The sequence below is a fragment of the Anabrus simplex genome, chromosome 14 (genome assembly GCF_040414725.1).
Source record: "Anabrus simplex isolate iqAnaSimp1 chromosome 14, ASM4041472v1, whole genome shotgun sequence".
Lineage (NCBI taxonomy): Eukaryota > Metazoa > Arthropoda > Insecta > Orthoptera > Tettigoniidae > Anabrus > Anabrus simplex.
This window is the reverse complement of record NC_090278.1, coordinates 97,456,955-97,480,163: the sequence shown is the minus strand read 5'-3', so window position 1 is coordinate 97,480,163 and position 23,209 is coordinate 97,456,955. Positions and strand designations below refer to the sequence as shown.

Below are 23,209 nucleotides of genomic sequence, written 5' to 3'. Positions count from 1 at the left end.
TACATTTGTTATATATTTTTGATTCTCAAGATGGACTTTATCAAGCTGCAAGAAAATTCTAGTTATGTAAATTTTGGATCATTTGATACTTTTCACTAATTTTTAAATATTTTCTTGTTTATTTCAAGAAACAGATTTTCCTCCAAAACTGACGTGATGCTTCGCCTTAGTTTATTTATAGCTTTTAGTTGACCTCACTCTGTCCATATTTTGTTGGATGTTCCCCATAAAAAAATGCAGGGTGTATATATTTTTAGGGCATTATTTTTATCAGAGTTGGGACTGAGCACCCCTGGGAGCGACTGACTACGGGGACAGTAAAAAGGCTAAGCCTACAAACCGTACCAAAGTCGGCAGGACAAGTTAAGTTACTTTGATAACGAAATTTCCTTCCATTTGAATTGAACTGATCTTTATAATGTTGCATTCTTTTTCGGAGGAGTTCTTGCAGATTTTTCTTGCTTCTAAGACATGCTAATCGAATTCTATAAGTACGTATTGGATGAAATAAGACCGTAATTAATAAAGTGCTGCGTTCGTCATTTCACATCAACTTAGTAAATGCATTATTTGAACATGCCACATTTTTCCTTACACAGTACAGTATTACACGAGCAGATTTACAATCCCACAAAAAAAAAAAAAAAAAAAAAAAAACTTTAATTACACTTTGAAATGTAACGCTAGTAATTTTAACAATACGGCAGTGGCCTCGCAAATCAATAAGTGAACCATGACTGTACAGTGCCACATTAACAGTAAGTGTAAGACAAGTAGGCCCGCTAGAGTTAGGTGTAAACAGGCGAGAAAGAGTGAGGTTGTACTGTTATGTGCCACGAAGTATTTCATATTTACAAACTGTAATCCACTATACTGTATTGATGGCCAGACTACGCATCTCTACCCTCAGAGTATATCCTTATGATCCAATTTCCTGACCTTATTTTTGCAACTGTTTTGCCTGTGTCATTATAATTCCAAACATACACAATGCTGCACAACATTTAGACTGGACCCTGTAGGAAGTGTCTCCAACTTAAGAGACAGGTACACACCTGGTCAAGGTTGGACAAAGAGTTCGGATCCTGGCTGAGCGCCTGGTATTGTCCTCTCAGCCTGTCTCCGGCAGCAATCCGCCTGAACCTTCTCAGATCCACCACGTAGAGGGCGCTGATGTGGTACTTGCGACCCTGAAGGTGGTTCCTCCAGTAGCCCTGCTTCCAGAATCGGAACCCGTCCATCTCCTTGCGGCTCTCGCAGAACGGCGTGTAGCCGTACGGAGCTCCGCCTAGGTCCAGGTCCACCAGCTCCTTCATGTCGGCCCTCACCACCTGCAACGGGCAACGCTTCACTCATACAGTCTGCACAATATGAGTTCGCATAGCTTAAGTGCTCAGAATTGAGCAAAGAAGGAACAATCGGTGATTGGAAGTTAGAGGTCGGAGGGCAAAAAAATTTACAGACAGCAAAAAGTATCCCGGTCTGAGGAGGAGAAGTAGGGAGGAGGGAACATCAAAATTGTAAAGTAATCTAGAAAATGTAACTTTCTTTATGCTCTCTGAGTGAATTTTGATAGAGATGTAAAGGTTGAGTCTACCAACTTCAGTGCAGTAATAATACAATAAAACTTTCACCAAAGGGACAATAATTACACATGTATTACAATTAAAATGTCATTTACACACTAACAGGGTAACAGACTGTCCATGACCTTGGCTACACACTGCTGACCGAATCTTACAATAACAGTGAAATATTTAATGTCCACCTTTTCAATACAAATTATAAATGATATACATTTATATTAACATTCAGGGACTAGTTTCGACCTAAATCAAAGGTCATCATCATCCATGAAGCAAATTACACAAATGTATTGAATAAAATAAACAATGTAACAACATAATGGTCTTAAAAAACTACGTACAATCAACAGAATTTTAAGTTACGGCTGGTTGAATAAAATAATTTCTGTAAAAAGTTTAAGCAATGGAAGACACAGTGTAGTGTCAATATACCATATGAGAAATAAGGTAATGTTCAAGATTTTCGTTGCACTACATTAGATCCTCAAATGCTTGGTTGCTGCTCTATGTTAAAATTGTTTTTCATAGATATTCATAAGATGCTGGTCGCAGTTCACGCACAGAAATGCGATTGAAGTTCGCTCTCCAAATAAGCCGCAGTCCGTTCAAAGTTCAAGTGATAACAAAATGTTTGAGTTGTGTGCACAAAACTATATATTCAGTTCATGTGAATGCGATGAATGATGTTAGAAAGGCTCTTCTGTTTAAAGAATCTTGAATGATGATGATTGTTGCGTGCTGAGGTCCAAATACATTAGTAGTATCTATAAGGTGGTGGGATTTTGCAGTTCAATGCGGACCGTAAAATTTTTATTTGTATACATGAATAAAAAGAGTTATGATAGGCGGAATATAATAAATGACATATGGGAATCACCTCGTGCTGCGACGTGCAGATTGAAGTTGGATGTGAATAAAGGTTGAGGAGAGGAATGTATGAAGTTCTACTGAAGTCTTTATGGGGAAGTGCAGGGAGGGAAAAAAGAAGGAGAGAGTGGGGTAGCAAGGAAAGGAAAGGGGATTAAGGAGGGGCCGATGGATGCAGGATATACAGTAGAACCTCGATAATTCGAAATCGGTTAATTCAAAATCCCGCCTAATTCGAAGAAGCTCTCGTTCCCGGAAACATGAGATACAGTTTTGCATGTTTTTTCAATTGTTTAATTCGAAATACGGATAATTCGTAATTCGAAGAACAATGTCGGCCCCATTACCGAAATTCAGACTTTTAATTCGAAACTGTCTTTACATTTTAAAACAACAGTATGTTACAGAGTAATTTCAACTCGAAATTTATCCGCTCCGCTTCATAATAGGCGTTCCGGAACGTGGAGGGGTACTTTCCGCACTTACACTCACTTCGGTGCGTCTACAGTGCGCTTCATGATTGCTAAGATGAATGAAATCGGAATTCTTTTGTATTCAACCTTTTAAAGAACTCCGTAATATCACGCAACAGGCTGTGTGCGGGAAAACAGAATCCACAAACACTGGCGATGCCGACAGTTGACGAAAAATCGTGGCTCATATAATAAATTCGTAGGCACCGAACAATATTGTCATTGCCGGTAAAACTGCATTGCTTTATTTCAATGCGAGCCCAAACGGTCTTATGGTTTTAAAGGAGAAATTGCCAGCCGGGAAATCGTACAAGGGTGAGGGATGGGGGTCTTAGCAAAGAGAAAATGCACGTGAGCGCGAGATACTTTATCGCCACGTCATAGGAAAGTTCCATAAGCTACGTTTTCAGGGCGTCGGGCTCTTTCCATGCCAATACAAAGCATCTAAAAATGCAAACAGTACAGAAATCCAAAAAGATAATGCATTTGCACAGGGGAACCGGCAAAATTTATTCTCGTCTTTGAATTGTGCGATTTTTTTTCTTTCTTTCGTTGCGTGAGGTTATGTTTGTCAGTGATTTATCCAAGTGCATTATTTGAACACTGTAAATGCACCTTGTTGGATACATTTCGGAAATAGTTTTTTCCATGGCATTTGAAAGGTTTAAACTGTGAATCGAGGTGACTGCATGTATTAATGGGTCTTAGAATACTTTGTGACGCGGCAAGTGTTTACATTTCTGAAGTACGAGAGAAATGCCATGGCGGGAAATCGTACAAGGATAGTCATAGAAAAGTTCGATTTTAAGGGCATCGGGTACTTTCTGTGTAAATACAAGGCATCTAAAATGCATACAGTATAGTAATCCAATCAATAAAGCACTTGCACATGGGAGCCAGCATAGATTTCTCCTCATCTTTGAATCGTGCTTTTTTTTTTTTCCTTTCTTTCGTTGCGAGAGGTTATGTTTACCAGTGAGAAATCCGAGTGCATTATTTGAATACTGTAAATGCACATTTTTGGATAAATTTTGGAAATATTTCTTTCTTCATGGCATTTGAAAGGTATAAACTGTGAATCAAGGTTAACTGCATGCAGTAACGGGCCTTAGAATATTTAGTAACGCGGCAAGGGTTGGTACTTCTGAATTGCGAATTGGCGGTTAATTCGAAATCACGTAATTCGAAGTCCGATTTTTGAGTCCCAACGACTTCGAATTAACGAGGTTTATTGTCTAAGTAAGGTACTGTGAATAGAATTTAAAGTTAAAAACTTCATCACTGATCCGTATTGAACTATTAATTCCAATGCTAGAAAGAGAAAGATATTCCACCTATTGTATTGAATAGGTGGAACATCTTTCTCTTTCTGGCATTGTAACTGTGAACAGAATGAAAAATCGGACTCTGACTGCTAGATAAACTGCCTCTGAAAGTATGAATGAGCAGGTCAAATAAAGTGCTTGGTTTTTCGCAAATGATGGTATTTCTTGATCTAGAGAAGGCAAATGATAGTGTTAATAGAGAAAAGGTGTGGGGAAACCTTCGAAAGAAAAGGATGTGTCATACAATGAATGGAACTAGTGAAAGCAATCTGTACGAATTGTTTCAGTTGTCTCCAGACTCCAGTAGGGAGAACAAATCAATCTGGACTAAGACAGGTACTGTCTCCACTTATGTTTATAATGGTTATGAATGAAATTCTTTTGGAAACAAATGCAAGATATGGAGGGAATATGAAAATACTGTTGTTTGCAGATGACATAGTGATCTGGAGAGTCAACAATACAGAAGTGCAAATCCAACTAGAGGCTTTAGATGACAAAACTGAGAGATGTGGCACATAAATCAGCACGGAGAAGAGCAGAACAGTGGTGGTGAGGAGAGGAGAAAGAGAAGGAACAGGAGTCATTAGTATCAGGGGACAGAACCTTGGGAGGAAGTGTAATAATGGAAGATGCAAGGTTGGATAGGGAGATCAGCAGAAGGATACAAGTGGGAAGTATGTTCTACGAGAATGTAAGGAACCTGGTGTGGAACAGAGAAGTTCCTATGAAATGTAGAGAGATAATGTACAAGATGTGCTAATATCCATTGGACTTTGACAGTAAGATATGAGAGTATAATTCAGGCCAGTGAGATGAAGTTCCTCAGGAGTATGGTAAGGAAGACAATGAGAGACAGAGTAAGGAATGTTCAGGTCAGAAAAGAGATAGGGGCAGAGGATGGAGAAGAAGGTATGGACATGTTATGAGGACAAACAGGGAAGCTCAGAGCAAGAGGGATGGACGCTGTCAAGAACATTATAAGAACAAAGAGGACTGGAAAGGATTACAATTACTGAAGAGGAGTGGTGGAAGGAGAGGCAGGAGCTGGACAAGAGAAAATGATATGATGTGTTGAGTGAATTAATGGAAAGAAGTAACAAATATTATCTTCCCCTCAGTTTTGGTTTCAGCAGTTTTGATAAGGCATTTGGCTCGGTATCTACCAAGTCCACATTGGAGGCGCTCTTAAAACAAAATACATTATTCAGAATGTGTACAGCCTGCTGCTGCAGAACAAATATTTTACTACCGTATTTACGTGAATACTCCCTGCATTTTTGTCTCTTCAAAACTTGGTGGGTGTGGGTATTATTTGCATCGAGATTGGTACAGCACTCCTGACATACAGAAAGTTGATGTATTTCCAACTACTCTGATCCTGCCACTGGCGAGAAGCGTACAGCGTACATGACGTCATTTGCGTTGTGTTGGTTTAAGTAGTAACATGTTGTACAGGATGGCTGATGTGAGTTCTCGTAAGTCGTTGCTCCTTGTTATTGAAGAGTCAGAGCAAACTGGTAATCGCACTCCAGGAAGAAAGTATGATATGGATGAAAGCTTTGGTATGTGATTGGAGGAAAAATAAAGCTCTGGATGCCGGGAAGTAGAAACGAGTTCCTCTGTAGCTGAGAAGAAGTGGATGTAGAATAACTGGCACCTCTTCCCACACAGACCTGAAATTGTGTTTCTCATGCTCTCCTATCTGTTGCTGTCCATAGACCGGTTTGATGCAGCTCTCCATGCCACTCTATCTTGTGCTAACGTTTCCATTTCTACATAACTAGGTACTACATTCCACATCTGCTCTAATCTGCTTGTTATATTCATACCTTGGTCTACCTCTACCCTGCTTACTGCCTACACTTTCCTCAAGTCCTGAGTGTCTTAAGATGTGCCCTAACATTCTATCTTTTCTTCTCACCTAATTTAGCCAAATCATTCTCTCAGCAATTTGATGCCCTATTTCATCATTCGCGATTCCATCTAACCATCTCACCTTCAGTATTCTTCTGTAAAACCACACTTCTTTCTGAAGTAGTCTTCACCCATGTTTCGCTCCCATAAGACAACATGCTCCAGACAAAAGTCTTCAAAAGTCTTTCTAATTCCTACATCAATGTTTGAAGCGAGCAAATTTCTCTTTTTAGGAAAGTCCTTCTTTGCTTGTGCTAGTCTGCATTTTATGTCGTCCTTACTTCTGCGATTATTAATTCTTCTACCCAAATAACAATATTCATCTACTTCCTTTAAGATTTAATTTCCTAATCTAATATTTGCTGCATCACCTGACTTCATTCGACTACACTCCAGTACTTTTGTTTTGAGCTCTGTTCATACCGTTCAGCAATTTCTTCAGATCTTCTGCCGACTCAGATAAAATAACTATTAGTATTATTTATTTATTGCAACTGTGAAAAGAAATATGGAACAGTACGCCATCACCATCATTATCATTATTATTATTTCCTCTTGTCCAGCTCCTGCCTCTTCTTCCACCACTCCTCTTCATTTAAAGATAAAAATTTCATTGTTCCGTATTGAAATTATTAACATTAAAAATTAAATAATTGAAGTTCAACCAATTCAATACATAATAGAAAGAAATGTAGTAATTACATTCTTATTTAAATGGGACCGGTTTCGACCCTAGTCCAGGTCATCGTCAGCCGTAAAAACAAGTAGGCGAAATCACACAATGTTTATGAATATTGGAGAAATGGGTCAGTTTCACACTCTGTCAGGCACAAAGTCACAACACTATCAAATAATATAGTAATTGTATTCCATTCCAGTTCTCTTTTTCTTTAATTTTTTTAACAACGTCTGTCCATCTTGCTCTGGACCTCCCTCCTCCGTCCTCATAGCATGTCCAAACCTTCTTCTCCATGCCATGACTCAGTTTTTCTGCCCCTATTTTTTTTTCTGACCTCAACATTTCTTACTCTGTCTCTCCTTGTCTTCACTACCATACTCCTCAGGAACTTCATCTCACTGGCCTGAATTTTACTCTCATTTCCTACTGTCAAAGTCTCTGATGCATACGTACATAGAGTACATCTTGTACATTATCTCTCTACATTTCATAGGAACTTCTCTGTTCCACACCAGGTAGAATGTATTTCCCACTTGTATCCTTCTGCTGATCTCCTTATCCAGCCTTGCATCTTGCATTATTTGACTTCCCAAATATTCGAAGTATTCAAAAACCTCGTTCTAACAACTCCTTTTGCTCCTCTTTCTCCTCTCGCCGTCACCACTGCTTTGCTCTTCTCCACAGTGATTTTCATACCATATTTCTTAATATGGTCATTTAAAAGCTCTAGTTGTATTTGCACTCCCCAGATCACAATGCCATCTGCAAACAGCAATACTTTAACACCCTGCCACATCGTGACTTTGTTTCCTTAGAATTTCATCCATAACCGTTATGAACATAAGTGGAGACAATACACTTCCCTGTGTTAGTCCAGTGTGGTTTCTCCCCACTGGAGTCTGGACACAATGAAACAAATCTTACACACTACTTCCATTACTTCCCTTCATTGCCTTCCACATCCTCTTCTTTCCAGGGTTTCCCACACGTTTTCTCCATTGACACTATCATACGCCTTCTCTAGATCAAGAAATACCATTTTCCATATTCCTACTGATTTTCCATCAATAATCTCATGGTAAATATAAGGTTTCTCGATCTGCCCTGTCAAAATCCATACTGCTCTTGTAAGAATATGATATATGCATATAAAATGAGTCCTTGCAGTAATGAAGCTGACAATATTTGTAATGAATGCTCCATTTGCACTTGTTCTACAAGCAGAGAAAGGACTCACCTGATCAGCATCCACGAATATGATCTTTCTCACACTGAGAGGGAAGAGCACATCGAGGAAGAGGATCTTGTAGCCCCAGATGATGCGCTGCTTCTCGGTCTGCTGGTGGAGCCAGCGAGGCCACTTGTATTGGACCAGCTCGTACTCGAAGCCGTACTGCTGGGCCATGTGCGGCAGGAAGTCCTTGAAGGTGGGCGAGAGGTAGTTCTTGAGGAACCAGAACTTGACGGGCGTACTCGTGTGCTTCAGCACGCTCAGCATCATGATGCGCAGGAAGCGCTCGTACAGATGGCCCGACGCCAGGGAGAAGATGTTGATCTTCTCCTCCTCTTCCTCGTCAGACTTCTTGGCACCAAAAGTGCTGCAACAAACCATAACTATTATAAAACAGCCTGCAAAAGAGTGTCTACAGTTTTATGAATATAAACCTGCAGGTTCCACCGAACCTCAAGAGGAAAGTAAATAATAATAACTAGAGGACCCCCAACATTCGTTATAAACAGGTCGATAACTCGTCTTGATATGCCTGTCATCTTGTTTCGCCTGCCCTTTCCAATGGTTTTATGAACATTTCATAACAAGCGCGTTATGGTGTGCTGTAGTTCGTAGCGGGAATTCTGTTTGGTAAAAATCTGAAGTTCCCGATGGCATTGTCTCGTAGAAGGCAATGATATTTTTAATTGTAGTTCTTCTATACAGAACGGTTGTCTTGTGAGCTCATAGATTAGTCCCGAAGGAGCGTTTTTTGCCAGGCAGAGAACTCTTTTAAAGATACATGGCCTTCACTCTTTCAAGTGTGGCCAGGTTATCTTTCGATAGCTGTTTCCCGATAATGTCTAAGGCTTATGTTGTGATGGAGTCTGTTTGTACATAGACTTTTTCCTCTTAGCTACATGTAAGTTATTAGGAATGCTCTGCCATTTGTTGGATGTATTTGGAAGCTGGGAAAGGTTAGAGAATCAAGGAGTATTCTTCTATGATCAGAGGAAGAGGCTTGACAGGTAGTAATCAAACATGGCTGCAGGCAATGACATTACTAAAGATGAAAATCACAAATATCAGAATATTAATGTAGGTGTTAGTCGCATAGCAAAGAATGTATTGCAGGTTAGGGTAAGCCTTCACCTGCACCTTATTGGAGTGGTCATTTAATGATTCAATGGCAGATAATTCCAGAAAGGAGAAAACAGAAATGAAGCAAATCGGTCCAGTGGAACGGACGGGTGGATTTGTCAAAGCTGTTTTTAGTAAACTCTTTTAATATCTAGATAATAATAATACGTCTCTGTAGACCGATCGACAGTGTAGCATTTGCTGATGACACTGCTGTCCTATCCAACAACAGACAGGAAGCAATCCAGACTGTAGAAAATAGCAGCCAAAACAGGACTCCAAATTTCTTATGAAAAGACGAAGTATATGGAAGGGACTAGATCGGGCTTCAACGGTCAACCGTTAATCACCAAATATGCAAATATTGCTCAAGTACATAAATTTAAGTATCTCGGTGAAATTATTGAACCAGCAATCTAAGAAAGAACTCCAAAACTTCAAAGAGCATACAAAGTTACTTGGAACAGATACAATAACTACAGGTAAAGGCAAAATTATGAATTATAACACAGTAGTTAAAACAGAAGAACTTTATGCAAAATTGGTGGCAGCTCCCAAATAAAGACGATCAAAAAACAAGAAAAGAAAATCCTCAGAAAAGTCCTAGAACGAAAAGGCAAAAATGGAATTTGGATTTTAAATAAAAATCACTTGAAAACTATCAAGTTACAGAAAAATCAAAGATACCATCAGGAAACAGCGATCACAATTTCATGGTCACTTACATAGAAAGGCTAATAACAGGCTCACAAAGAACACTTTAAACTTAGCCTTATCAATGAAAAATCACATTAACTGGCTAAAAGAAATCAGTGAAGTAGTAAATGAAGTTGGAATTAATGAAGAAACCATTCAAGGTAGAATAAAATTCAGAATCTTAATTCACAAACACAAAGTCCACCTCACTAATTACAGGATGGACTGAACAACGTAACAAGCGAGAGGATGAAGAGAAGAAGAAAATCATCATCACCATATGGTCTCAGCAAGCATTTTGATCTGATACCATCTACACTGCCTCTGCATCAATTTTTTTTTTTTTTTTTTTTTTTTTGCTATTTGCTTTAAGTCGCACCGACACAGATAGGTCTTATGGCGATGATGGGACGGGAAAGGCCTAGGAATTGGAAGGAAGTGGCCGTGGCCTTAATTAAGGTACAGCTCCGGCATTTGCCTGGTGTGAAAATGGGAAACCACGGAAAACCATCTTCAGGGCTGCCGACAGGGGGGCTCGAACCCACTATCTCCCGATTACTGGATACTGGCCGCACTTAAGGGACTGCAGCTATCGAGCTCGGTAATGCATCAATTTTAACATTCTAGTTTACTACACCAGATGGCAGAGTAAACTACATCTCTCTTGGGCGATCAACGGCTGAGTTTTAATTAATTTTGTTGGGTAAACACCGCATGTGTCGTAGGACACAGCGTCAAATGGACTTCATCTCCCTCTGTCTGTCCTACCACAGATCCGCATTCTAGCAATCATGACAGCAAACAGTGAACATCACCTACGATTCTTTTGGAGAGCGATGCCCGGAATCAGCCCGAGGCAGAAGGTCCAAAATGAGCACAACTCGGGTCGCCAGATCGCGCAGCGAAGAGCAGTCCGACATGGACCAATGTTACGCGAACCATAACGTCTCGTTGTCTACATTCAAGAGTGGAAGAACAAGTAGAGCAAGGTTGACCTCATTTATTGCCTCAGCACCAACTTCCATGCTGTCACACGAGTTTTGGATTTATCGATATGCAAATGGTTTTGAATGCAAGAAGAAGTGTCGGGGGTTTATCAATGCAGTTCATTAAAATTTAGTTATGCATAGATACATTTTTTATCAAACAAGTCCGAGGTACAATCCCTTGTTCTTTTTAAGTTCATTGACGTAATTCCTTCCCACAGAAGAAATAAAAAATCACATTATGACAAGTTGGTCTTTCCACGTGATGTTTGTAGAACGAGATTGCAGTTTATTTATCGTTTTTGTCTTGTTTTCTCGCCTTTAAATATTTTCAGGACTCTCCACCGGTGCTCTATGTAGGTGTCAGGTAGTGCTGCTCTTTGTAAAATGATACCAAAACCAATTGTGAACGGTATATTTTTCATATGAAAGACAATGTTTTGGCCTTCCATCTCAAATAAGTAGGGTTATAAGTTTTATTCCGTAAATCGTTATAGGTATGTCGAGGTGCTTGATGCATGTACAATGGTACGACAGTAACTGCACTATCACTAACTATCGCTACTATACCACATCAAGGACAAAGAACAATGGCAAGAGCATTCCAAGAATCTACCTTTGGCAATAAAATAACAAGTTAACCAGATTTTGCCACGCGCTTTCAAGCACAAACATGAATGGGACTTAAAACCAAAGATTTTATCTCCTCAACCGGAAGCTGACATATGTTTTTATTTTTATTTTTTACTTCGCACTGACCCAGGTCTTATGGCAACGAGCTATTAGTGTTTTAGATAAGAAAAAGTTTTAATTATACTTTAATTACATCTCAAGTAGTTAGGTTGTAGAAGGTTGATTAGTGTTTTTTCAAATACACTCCTGAACAGAAGCTAAAAAGGAGACCAAAAAGACCTTTTTATCTTCTTAATTGGAAGGAATTTTTTAACAATAGTTTAGTTACGGACAAGTTATTAATCACTTTTTAAGCCTTCATCACCATCATCCTTCTCGAATAGAAAAAAATGTTAAGTTTCCCATGAGAAGACATCAAGGCTACTACGAGAACATATATTGTGCATACTCTCACCTTATTTATACCTAAGCTTATGAGAATGTAGGTGATGATGACTGCAAAGCTATCGAAACACGCACTATTAATGATTGTTGTTGTTGCATTTTGCTTTACGTCGCACCGACACAGATGTCTTATGGCGACAACGGGATAGGAAAGGCCTAGGAATGGGAAGGAAGTGGCCGTGGTCTTAATTAAGGTACAGCCCCAGCATTTGCCTCGTGTGAAAATGGGAAACCACGGAAAACCATCTTCAGGGCTGCCGATAGTGGGATTCAAACCTACTATCTCCCGGATGCAAGCTCACAGCCGCGCGCCTCTACGCGCACGGCCAACTCGCCCGGTCAACTACATTTTAACAAACTACAATTCTTATTTTACCACAATGATAAACCCCAACACTTCTTCCTGCAATGAAAATCGTTTTCATATCGACAACTCCCAAAATCTTCACACGACAACTGCAAATTACATGAACAAACACTGAGCAGTTATCTTACCAGGTCCAGCCAGTGGGAGGTGTGTCTACAAAATATACTCGCTAGGGCGGATAATGAACTATTCATTTTTTAAAGTTTCTTTACGTCACACTGACACCGATAGGTCATATGGCAATGATGGGATAGGAAAGGGTTAGGAGTGAAAAGAAGCAGCTATGACCTTAATTATGCCGGCCCCGTGGTGTAGGGGTAGCGTGCCTGCCTCTCACCCGGAGGCCCCGGGTTCGATTCCCGGCCAGGTCAGGTATTTTTACCTGGACCTGAGGGCTGGTTCGAGGTCCACTCAGCCTACGTGATCAGAATTGAGGAGCTATCTGACGGTGAGATAGCGGCCCCGGTCTAGAAAACCAAGAATAACGGCCGAGAGGATTAGTAGTGCTGACCACACGACGCCTCGTAATCTGCAGGCTTTCGGGCTGAGCAGCGGTCGCTTGGTAAGCCAAGGCCCTTCAAGGGCTGTAGTGCCATGGGGTTTGGTTTGGTTTGGTGACCTTAATTAAGGTATGCCTGGTATGAAAATGAGAAACCAAAGAAAACTATATTCAGGGATGCCAACGGTGGGGTTCGAACCCACTATCTAGCGAATGCAAGCTCACAGCTGCGCGCTCCTAACCGTACGGCCGAATCGTTCGGTAACAAACAATTCAAGGCTGGTGCACATCAGATAATACAGTACCTATGTTGCAGAAAAACATTTTATAAGGAAAGCAGCACCAGAAACTAAGAAATCTAAACCTCCAGGATGCTGTACCACATGTATGATAATTTAGTGTGGCTATTTCTAGCCGAGCGCAGCCCTTGTAAAGCATACCCTGCGATGAGGGTGGGCGGCATCTGCCATGTGTAGTAACTGCGTGTTATTGTGGTGGAGGATAGTGTTATGTGTGGTGTGGGAGTTGCAGGGATGTTGGGGAGAGCACAAACACCTAGCCCCCGAGCAACTGGAATTAACCAATAAAGGTTGAAATCCCCGACCTGGCCAGGAATCAAACCTGGGACCATCTGAACCGAAGGCCAGTACGCTGACTATTCAGCCAACGAGTTGTACATCATGTGTATGAAACATGGCAAAGAGAAGACATTGGTGTACTGCTGCCAGGAATGTGACGTGGGTCTTTGTCTGGAGTACTTCAAACTATATCAAAGGGTAGAGAAGGGTCCACCTTTTCAATACCATTAGCTTGCATATTGCCTTATGAAACTGGGACTAGTTTCGACCCCATATATACTGGGTCATCTTCAGCCATGCTTCAATTTGAAGACATGTGCACACATATAACCAATAATAAATTAATCTGGTATGTAACAATTTACAATCTTCATTTAAAACATTGATGAATTCCGAACAACACACCTAAACTTGAAACTAAATGACACATCAAAATTGCTGTGGTTGATGCTGAACTATGTTGTTGCTCCTACAGCAACCAAATGTTCCTGAGTTGATCTGGGAGTTGGCATCCCTATCTCTATAGACGAGCCACTTGATTTATAATTTATATTCGTTCAATAGTAATATGGTTAATTACTTGTATGTAGCTTGAAGGGGAACATTCGTCATTTGAATAGTTATTCCTTTTTATCAGTTGTAATGATCTACTGTTTAATTTGGTTTGAAGTGAATATCCCTATATTTATTGTAAGTTTCGTGCACTTGGTATGGTTATGTGTGTGCATATTTCTTCCAATTGGAGCGTGGCTGAAGATGACCCAATATATATGGGGTCAAATCTAGTCCCAGTTTTATAAGACAATATACAAGCTAGTGGTTGAATAGCCTTTGATAGTGATTAACTGTCAATATGGACCATAATGAAATTCATAACTTATGATACTTCAAACTATACCACACCAAACTAAATTACTAAGGAAATGTGAAAATATTACGTAATTCTGTGCATGTATACAGTTGTAACATAAGGAATTTCAAATTTTGTGAATGCCAGGCTAGTCTTAGAACTGTAGTCACATTTTAAGTAAATCACTCTATTTGAGTCACGTGTAGTATTAATTTCCCCTGGTCACAAAACAGGATGATCTTTAAATGTTTGATTCGCTGAGGGGTCAGCGTAAAGGAGACGATCTAGGCAGGAAACAGGTGCTTTTTCTTAGCCTATGAAATACACTAAGATCCTAAGTCCTTTCATGTCAAACACCACCAAGAGCGAGGAGCAAACAACTAACATTGTGGAAGTGTACTGAGAAGTACACAGGCCATGTGACTAGTGAGGACTGGGGAAAAGAGAAGTTTGTATTAGACTGTTGATTATTACAAAGATAATGCTAAGGAATACTGACGGTTTAAAACATACACTCAAAATGACACCAACTACAAGGATACAATATAATATTAACAGAACCATTTCTCAGAGATTAATGGCAACATGTACAATATTACTGCATTCATTAGTAAATAAAACAGGGAGAAAGAGGAGGACCTATTGGAGTAATAGGGGCTGACCCCAATAATCTTGACAACTAAACAGGATTACATCCTGCTAATTGAGACAAAATATCTCACCATTATATCAGCTTACTTCCAACCGAATACAACAGCCTTGGAGACAATAGATGAATTAGGCCAGCCGATCACACTGAGTAACCACGACAGCCCTCTAATCATTGCAGAAGAGTTAAACCGTAGGCTCCCTATACACAACTACAAAAGTAAATTAGTAATGGACAAATAAAATTGCAAGATGATGACTTCTTTCTTCAAATAACAGCATGGTGCCAATATATATATACTGGCGAAATCCTTACATCAAATGTTCCACCTTTACAATGCTGTGAATCATCTTTATTGTTAAGACACATTAAAATTTATTGAGACAGATTTCGTCCCATTTTTGAGACATCTTCAGACACAAACAAGAAGGATACTTCCTAGGAATAGTGTACAAGTTACCTGGTGATGGAGTTCCAGATCCCAGAGGAGGGGTCATCCTCTGCCAGAAGGTCCATGCCCTGCTTGTCCGGCTTCTTGCTCACCTTCAACTTGATCACGTTGCTACGGAAGGAACTGATGAGCACCTTGATGTCAGACGAGTTGGCAGGCGTGTCGGAACCGTCGTGACTGAATAGAGAACACAAAGAACACGTGAAAAGACCGTGACTTACGGTCACGTAATACAACTTAATTATACAGGATGTATTCAGCTATAGTTTTACAGGACTCTTACTTGGAAATGAGTCGTGTATCCACCGGGTTTTGTTTGCTGCTGAGTTAACTACTAAAATAGAGTGAAGGTCACAGAACAATCATGTTTGCAAGAGATGTTCAGTAACTCTAACTTGAGATAAAATGCCACCATGACTACACACCAAATACTTGCTCTACCAGGTGAGCTGAGTATGAGTTACCTGTGTGTGCCATGACCACGGCTAAACAGCTGCTGTCCAGTAGTGTGCTAAAGGCCTACGTATTCTCATCCACAACAAGAGTGTTTTTATGATTCACAAGTGCATACAAAATTGGCTAATGCTGCAAGGGGATCACTTCAAGAGTAATTTTTGATGCCTGAACCTACGGCACTGTGATTCAAAAATTGTCATACATATATATATATATATACGGAGAGAGAAGAACAAGAAAGGAACACATATACGAGGGCGAACCAAGAAGTAAGTTACACTAGCTCACCGCGAGAGCATGCTGTGTAATACCAATATAAATGGTCCGTTATTGGACATTATAAATTTTCCAGCTAACTCATTCTTGGTTGCCAGCGTTTCGCCCTCGTGTGCTAGGGTGGGCTCATCAGTTGGTACCTAGCACACCTACCAATACGCTGGCTAGTGCATACCATGGAGGCCACTGCGTAGGCTAACTGGAGCCACCGGCAGTGCCAATGCACTAAGAGACTTTGTCTCATTATCAAAAATTGATGCCTGCTTGGCCATCAGATGATATAGATGTTGATTCCCATAGGGAATCTGAAATATTTGTCCTGAATGAGTAAATAATGTCCTGAATGAGTAAATTACTCATCAATTTTTGATAATGAGACAAAGTCTCTTAGTGCATTGGCACTGCCGGTGACTCCAGTTAGCCTACGCAGTGGCCTCCACGGTATGCACTAGCCAGCGTATTGGTAGGTGTGCTAGGTACCAACTGATGAGCCCACCCTAGCACACGAGGGCGAAACGCTGGCAACCAAGAATGAGTTAGCTGGAAAATTTATAATGTCCAATAACGGACCATTTATATTGGTATTATAAATTTACTCATTCAGGACAAATATTTCAGATTCCCTATGGGAATCAACATCTATATCAGCATGTTGTGTGTCATGACCCTGGCCAATGCGGAGCAAGCTACAGTAACTGCTGACGTCCGATAGGAGAGTTGGTGTGTGCAGAGCAGGCTAGGCTCAATGGCGCGTCAACTGATGTTCACTTCAAACTGGAGGTGCAGATGTCTATGGGCTGAACGGCTCAATTGCACGAACATTCACCGTGAAATCACTGCTGTATCTGGTGAGCGTGCTATTTCCCGCCCAGGTATTGTAAAGTAGTGTAAGCAATTTAACGCCGGAAACATGGATCTCACGGACTAATATTGCGAAGGCAGGCCTGCAACGTCCAGTACCGTTGCAAATATTGACCATGTGGATGGGATCATTAGAGAGAAACAGTGTAGTAACACTGCAGGAAATTGCCAGCATGCTGAACATTTCGTATGGCAGTGTGTTCTCTATTGTTCACCAGCAACTTGGATTTCGTAAACTGTGTCAAAGATGGGTCCCACATCTGCTCACTGATGTTCACAAAGGACAACGTATCCAATCATCACTGGCTATGGAGGGCAAAGAGCTTCTGCGATGTATCATCCCAGGGGATGAAACGTGGGTCCACCACCTCACACTCAAAACTGAGAGAACATCTATCCAATGGTTGCACACCACAAAAGAAGGCCAAGGTTCAACCTTCAGCAGGAAAGGTAATGGCGGCAGTGGTTTTGGACATGGAGGGTGTGGTGCATGTGGAATTTATGCCGAAAGGCACGACAATCAACTCGGCTTCGTACTGTCAAACTCTGAACCGGTTGCGCAAGGCATAGCGGGGAAAATTGAGTGCAGGTGTGATTTTGTTGCACGATGATGCAACACCTCACATGGTCCGAACTGCTGCAGCGATTCAAGTGGGAGTTATGGCAACATCCTCCAAACAGTCCAGACTAACATGTGTTCGGTAAGCTAAAAAAGGATCTCGGCGGACGACGATGAGGAGGTGAAAGCAGCTGTCTCCAGCTGGAGGTGATACCTACAAATCCGGAATCGAAAAGTTGGTTGACCCTTCCGAGAAATGTTGACAGTCCCTTGGGGACTACGTGGAATAGTGAACTTACCACATTGCCTATGCGTAGGTGGTTTCATAAATGGCCATAACTTACTTTGTGATTCGCCCTCGCGATAGGACAAACACAATGTCACGTCAGTGCGAGGAGAGGGAGATGAGGAGAAACGCATATGGACAAGGACAATCTCCACATCTTCTGAAGACAAACAGTCACCTGACATTGCTTTCTTATTGCTGTCTCTCCAGACATCACTCGGTTCATAAATTAGTTAACCCCCAGATGTAGATTATTTATTAAATTTTAAGTTATGAATGTTGCACCAACAACACTCCTATGTTAAACTCTGTCTGCTGCTTATTATAAAGGAAAAAACAAACTGTGTTTGAATACGGAGAACAGCTGGAGCTTTAGCCTCATTCGTCTTATAAACAGAATTGCCGTGATCGAACAACCTGATTTCAGATTTGTCACTGTTGATGCACTCTCCACTAAAAAAAAGTGACTAATTCTGTACTGTTCCTAATGATAAGAGACTTTGTTAATAGCATTCACTACAATTATTATCCCAAAGACATGATGCACGGTGAAAAAGTGCATTATATGAAATATGTGCCAAATTTTATAAAGAAACACATGCCTTGAAGAAGTGGCATACTGTGAACGTACAGTGATATGTGTATGATGTATTCAGTCATTTTCACTTCAGACTTTATTCTGAGTATGACTGAATATCCCTTGGGAGATGACAGTGTATGATACTGGCATATTGTTTGCCACATAAATTGGTATTTTATTTCCATGAAAATGACATACGTTGTTTCTTTGCCTACGTGTAGCCTCTTAGGGTAGATTTGGATAAAACGTTCCAACAGGTATTTACTCCAATCAAAATGACTTTCAAATATTACACGAGATGTTCAGATACTTCAGCAATTTTAGAAAATAACATTTTTACGGTCATCAATATTTATCAATACAGCACTGGCAACAGTCCAAATTTACTGTAAACTTTTGAAGACATTACAGTAAATCTCCAATCTGTCACATTGTTATAACAAAATATGTCAGCAAGCATTAGCTGCATATGATATAAATAAAAATAATGTAATTGTTTTTACATCCCACTAACTCCTTTCAATGGTTTTGGAGTACGCCGAGCTGCTGGAATTTTGTCCCACAGGAATTCCTTTACTTGCCATTAAATCTACTGACTCGAGGTTGAGGTATATGAGCACCTTTAAATACCACCGGACCGAGCCAGGATCAAACCTGCCAAGATGAGTTTGGAAGGCCAGTGCCTCAACCGCCTGAGCCACTCAGCCCGGCAATATAACATAAAGAACGAAGTACTCAGGGTAGGACGTGTACTGTATGTCAGGTATAAAATATGCAGCTAAGGGGTTAAGAAGTGATGGTGCTGCATAAATACAACACCTTTAAGGGAATGCAGAAGAAGAAAGAAATTCTCCACCTACAAAATTACTTTTGAAAATCTCCTCACAGCAACTGACTCTATACGAATAGTGAAGAAAGATGAGTGTAAAGGAGAAATGTACATGCCTCAGAGCAGCATTTTCAACCTGTGTTCAACTCCTGCAGCAAGTTCGTACAATCTTCAATATTACTTTCTAAACGTAACACACAAGACTTTTACATTTACTCATAAATGAAGAAATCTGCAAATAACTTATATAACCATGGAAATATCTATCTGTTTGTCATTAATTAACTTCACTTTTTAATCAAAAACCAACCCACTTTGTAGCGTCATCAAAGTGGTCAATAATATCGAATTCTTTCAAAGAGGAAAGCCAAATAAAAATAGTTATTCTCATTCTTATGGAATAAGTCTTGAACAACACTTAACAACAGCTGTGTTACAGTGAATTCATGAATATCATTTTCATATTGCAGAATAGTGATTGGGTCAGCAGTCAAAAAAGGAAAGAATTACAACATTTATCATTACCAACAAGGAATGTAATGGACTAATCTATTAATAGTGTGCATTTTTTTTACGTAAAGGAAATCTGCATCATTAATCATTTATGATTTCATTCTCTCGCAACACACCTGTTGAAAAAGCCTAGCATAGAGCAACTTAAGACGATCATCCATCGAGAAATAAATTAGATCTCTCAAGGAAATAAGGCGACTGATAATTTCACTAGCCGATAACAGAAATGTTTGTAAAATGAAGAAAAGTACAGTGGAACCTCAATTATACGTTCCCAGAAACTACGTTTTCCCTATTATTCGTTCAAATTACGTGGTCCCGCGAGCATCCTAATTAAATCACGTTTTAAACATCCCGCATTATCCGTTCCTCGAAGAAACGATTTCCCAGATCAACCGTCTAGAAATTTCAGTCCCATCAACGCTAAATCCTCGATCACGCGTTTTTCAAGAAACTGTATCTCACGAAAGGACGGTTGCGGCATACTTACAGATCTTGGTGTTAACGTCCGTCAATGTGGTAATTTGAGGAAGTACTGTATCGTACTGGAAAAGCGATTGGCGGTGAACTTGCATAAAGGACCATCTTAGCATCGCATTCAGGTGGTATTGTTTAGAGAATCCTCGGAAATCATAAAGCAGAGAGTGTCCACAACAATTGGAAGGAGACAGGGAGCATTTCGACAGCTCTACTTGAAGACGTAACGAGTTTCATCAAATATTCGTAGTTGCAAAACGTCTACATTATGTCCAGGGTGACTTTTCCTCCCCACCCCCGAGTATATCGCCGAACAGGTTTTCGGCACTTCCGTCAGGGCACTGTATAGTCACTGGGCTTTCAGGCAGGAATCGAAACTGCTCCTTCTTAAGTAACACAAATTTAGTATTTTAATATTATCGTACACGATTATGTTATCGAGACCAGAACAGATGTTGTACCTTACATACATAAAGCCATGGGAGGTTTTGGGATTGCCTATTCTTGTTTTCATCCTAATATAAGACTGGGAATTTCACGTTTTTGTGTTAAAATATTATAAAAACTGCAGTCGTTTTATTTGCGCACGGTACATTTAAAAACTTTGTATCATTTCACACTCGTACCGACTTGTACAGCGAGCACGCTTTCCACCTGAGCTCAAGGTCGCGAATAATCGTAATTTCGGAAGTGTTAATGATATTTTTACTCTTTACAATTTGATTGTGATTAGTAACAGGTAGAACTAAATATAATGCATTTGAGAACTTGAGGATTGATACTTTCGAAACCATATTCTCGAGTTCAACATAACCTTTAAAAGTTGATGTAGGCCTAATTTATGCGGCACAAGATTTCCATAAACTGATCAGGAACAGTAAACCGGTGACCAAATTACAATGGAAGATTTAAAAAAGGGGATTTTGCCATCCTGTCAGACACTATTGTATCTAATGTACTTTATTTTATTTGATTAGAGAATGAAAAACTACTTGTGGTCGATTGTTGTTTGGCTTCGCGTTACGGGTATTAGATTTTTTGAAGAGTTTGACTGATCCAAGTTGCTGAACTGAAAGAAGTTTTCAGAGGAAACTGACGAAGTTTTCCCGGTTAAACTGAATGTGAAGTGAGATTTTTAAGTCGTGTACCGATAATTAATGTTTGAAGCCGACGTTGCGGTCTAACTTGCCTGCCTCTCACCCAGAGGGCCCAGGTTTAATTACTGGCCAGGTCAGGCATTTTACCTGGATATGAGGGCTGGTTTCAGGTTTACTCATTCTACGATTACCTTTAATTGAGGGGCTATTGAATGGTGAAATGGCGACCCCGGTCTACACAGCCAGGAATAATGGCCGAGAGGATTCGTCACACTGACCATGCATCACCTCGTAATCTGCAGGCCTTCGGACCGAGCAGTGGTCGCTCGGTAGGCGGAAGGCCCATTGGGGCTGGAGTTTGGTTTGGTTTAGGGGTCTCTGTAAGATTATAAGTATACATATTTTATTTTTGTGATGTTTAGCCAAATTGTTTTCCGTGCGTCAGTATGAAAATTTAATTTACAAATTCAGATTGAAATGAAAACTTAGTTTTGGTAAACCGAGATGATAAATGCTGTGAAGAATGCAGAAGTGAGTGTTATCCGAGTGTTGGAAATGTAAGATGACAGTAAAGTAACTGAACACGGGCCATAGTTGTTCTTTGGAAAAGCACAGATCAGCGCCTGGAAACTCCTGATCCTCTCACCTCATTCAGAGACACTCTACCTGACTATATCGTAGATGTCGGCCGAACGTCCCTGACGGAGCCGCAGTATCCAAGCGCCGGGGTTCGCCTTCAGCTGGAAGTAGCCCAGGTTGGCCATCACAATGGTGTCCACCTGCACAGGGTTCGTCTCGGTGCCGAGAGTGATCTGCAATCCTCGTGGAGGGTTCCCCATCGTCGCCTCAAAGCAGTGACCTTCCAGCAGCAAATACTCCAGCTCAAACTCACTGCACAACACAACAAACAAGAATCACATCCTGACCATCAAATGTTTCTTCTCCAGAATTTTGCATTAAGTGAAATAGGTGCGACAAAGTTGCATAATTTACTAATCAACTACAAAACCTATTTCATTTGACCGTGATCAGCGACTAACTTCTGTCTGCTGACAACAGTTACATATTAAAACAGCTGCAGCCTATCTCTATCACAGGGCAAAGTGTCACGCAGTAGGGACAACCCTTCAGTCGAGCACAGACAAGACCAGAATGATCTGTGATCGCGGTAAACATATGACAGACCAAGATTTAACAATCTCACACACAGCAAGTAAAGGTGCCCAGACGAACATACTCAAAACAGTTTATACGGAAAAAGATCACAAATTGAATAGTAATTTTAACAGAAATGAAATTACAGATAGCACAAACATATTATTAGATGAAATTTTAACAATAACATCACAAGAAAGCGAACGCATAAAAGATGCTACCAGCGATACAGACCTCCAATCAACAGTACGCTTCCCCTACCATAACACTGTAATGTTCTCTTACCTTCTGGCACCAATATGCTTGCAAGCATTCCTAACCTTACTTTACACTTGTTTCTTTCTTCCCCGGATCTCTACACTTCTACATATGCTAATCGCATCTTTTCAACTTCTACTATATTCTTGAATCTCGCCCCTGACTATGCCACTCTTTTCTGGCATTAAATTCTTGGCCATCACTTCACACTTGGTCAGTGTGCTATCGATCAGTTCAAGGCTGGAACTTGCTTCGATTTCATATCCATGACAACTCTATTTCATTTCATTCCAGCTAAAGTTTCTTCAATGACTCAGGTAGGGGTAGAGACCTTTCAATTTTCTGGGTAAGCTGGTTCTTCCCAGTTCTGTATTTTTATTAAGTTTTACTTTGAGATTGAGTCTTTTTCTGAAGTAGTAGATGATCCATGATGGACTACTAAATCTTTCTGCTGTCTTTCCGTGTCATTATACACCCCCGCCCCCCTTCTTTTTCGCTTTCCTTTTTTTTTT

General features: G+C 40.3%; 1 protein-coding gene across 2 annotated transcripts in view; it reads right to left on the bottom strand.

Annotated features, from left to right (window-relative positions):
• The window catches only part of Uggt (UDP-glucose-glycoprotein glucosyltransferase), a 106,986-nt gene that overhangs the window by 11,533 nt on the left and 72,244 nt on the right, over positions 1 to 23,209 (bottom strand). For both annotated transcript variants that reach the window (XM_067158275.2, XM_067158276.2), the window contains 4 exons: positions 21,951 to 22,175; positions 15,360 to 15,527; positions 8,085 to 8,445; positions 1,056 to 1,331 (listed from right to left, as the gene is read on the bottom strand). In XM_067158275.2, the coding sequence (XP_067014376.2) occupies positions 1,056 to 1,331; positions 8,085 to 8,445; positions 15,360 to 15,527; positions 21,951 to 22,175 (1,030 nt within the window). The remainder of the gene's footprint in view (positions 1 to 1,055; positions 1,332 to 8,084; positions 8,446 to 15,359; positions 15,528 to 21,950; positions 22,176 to 23,209) is intronic.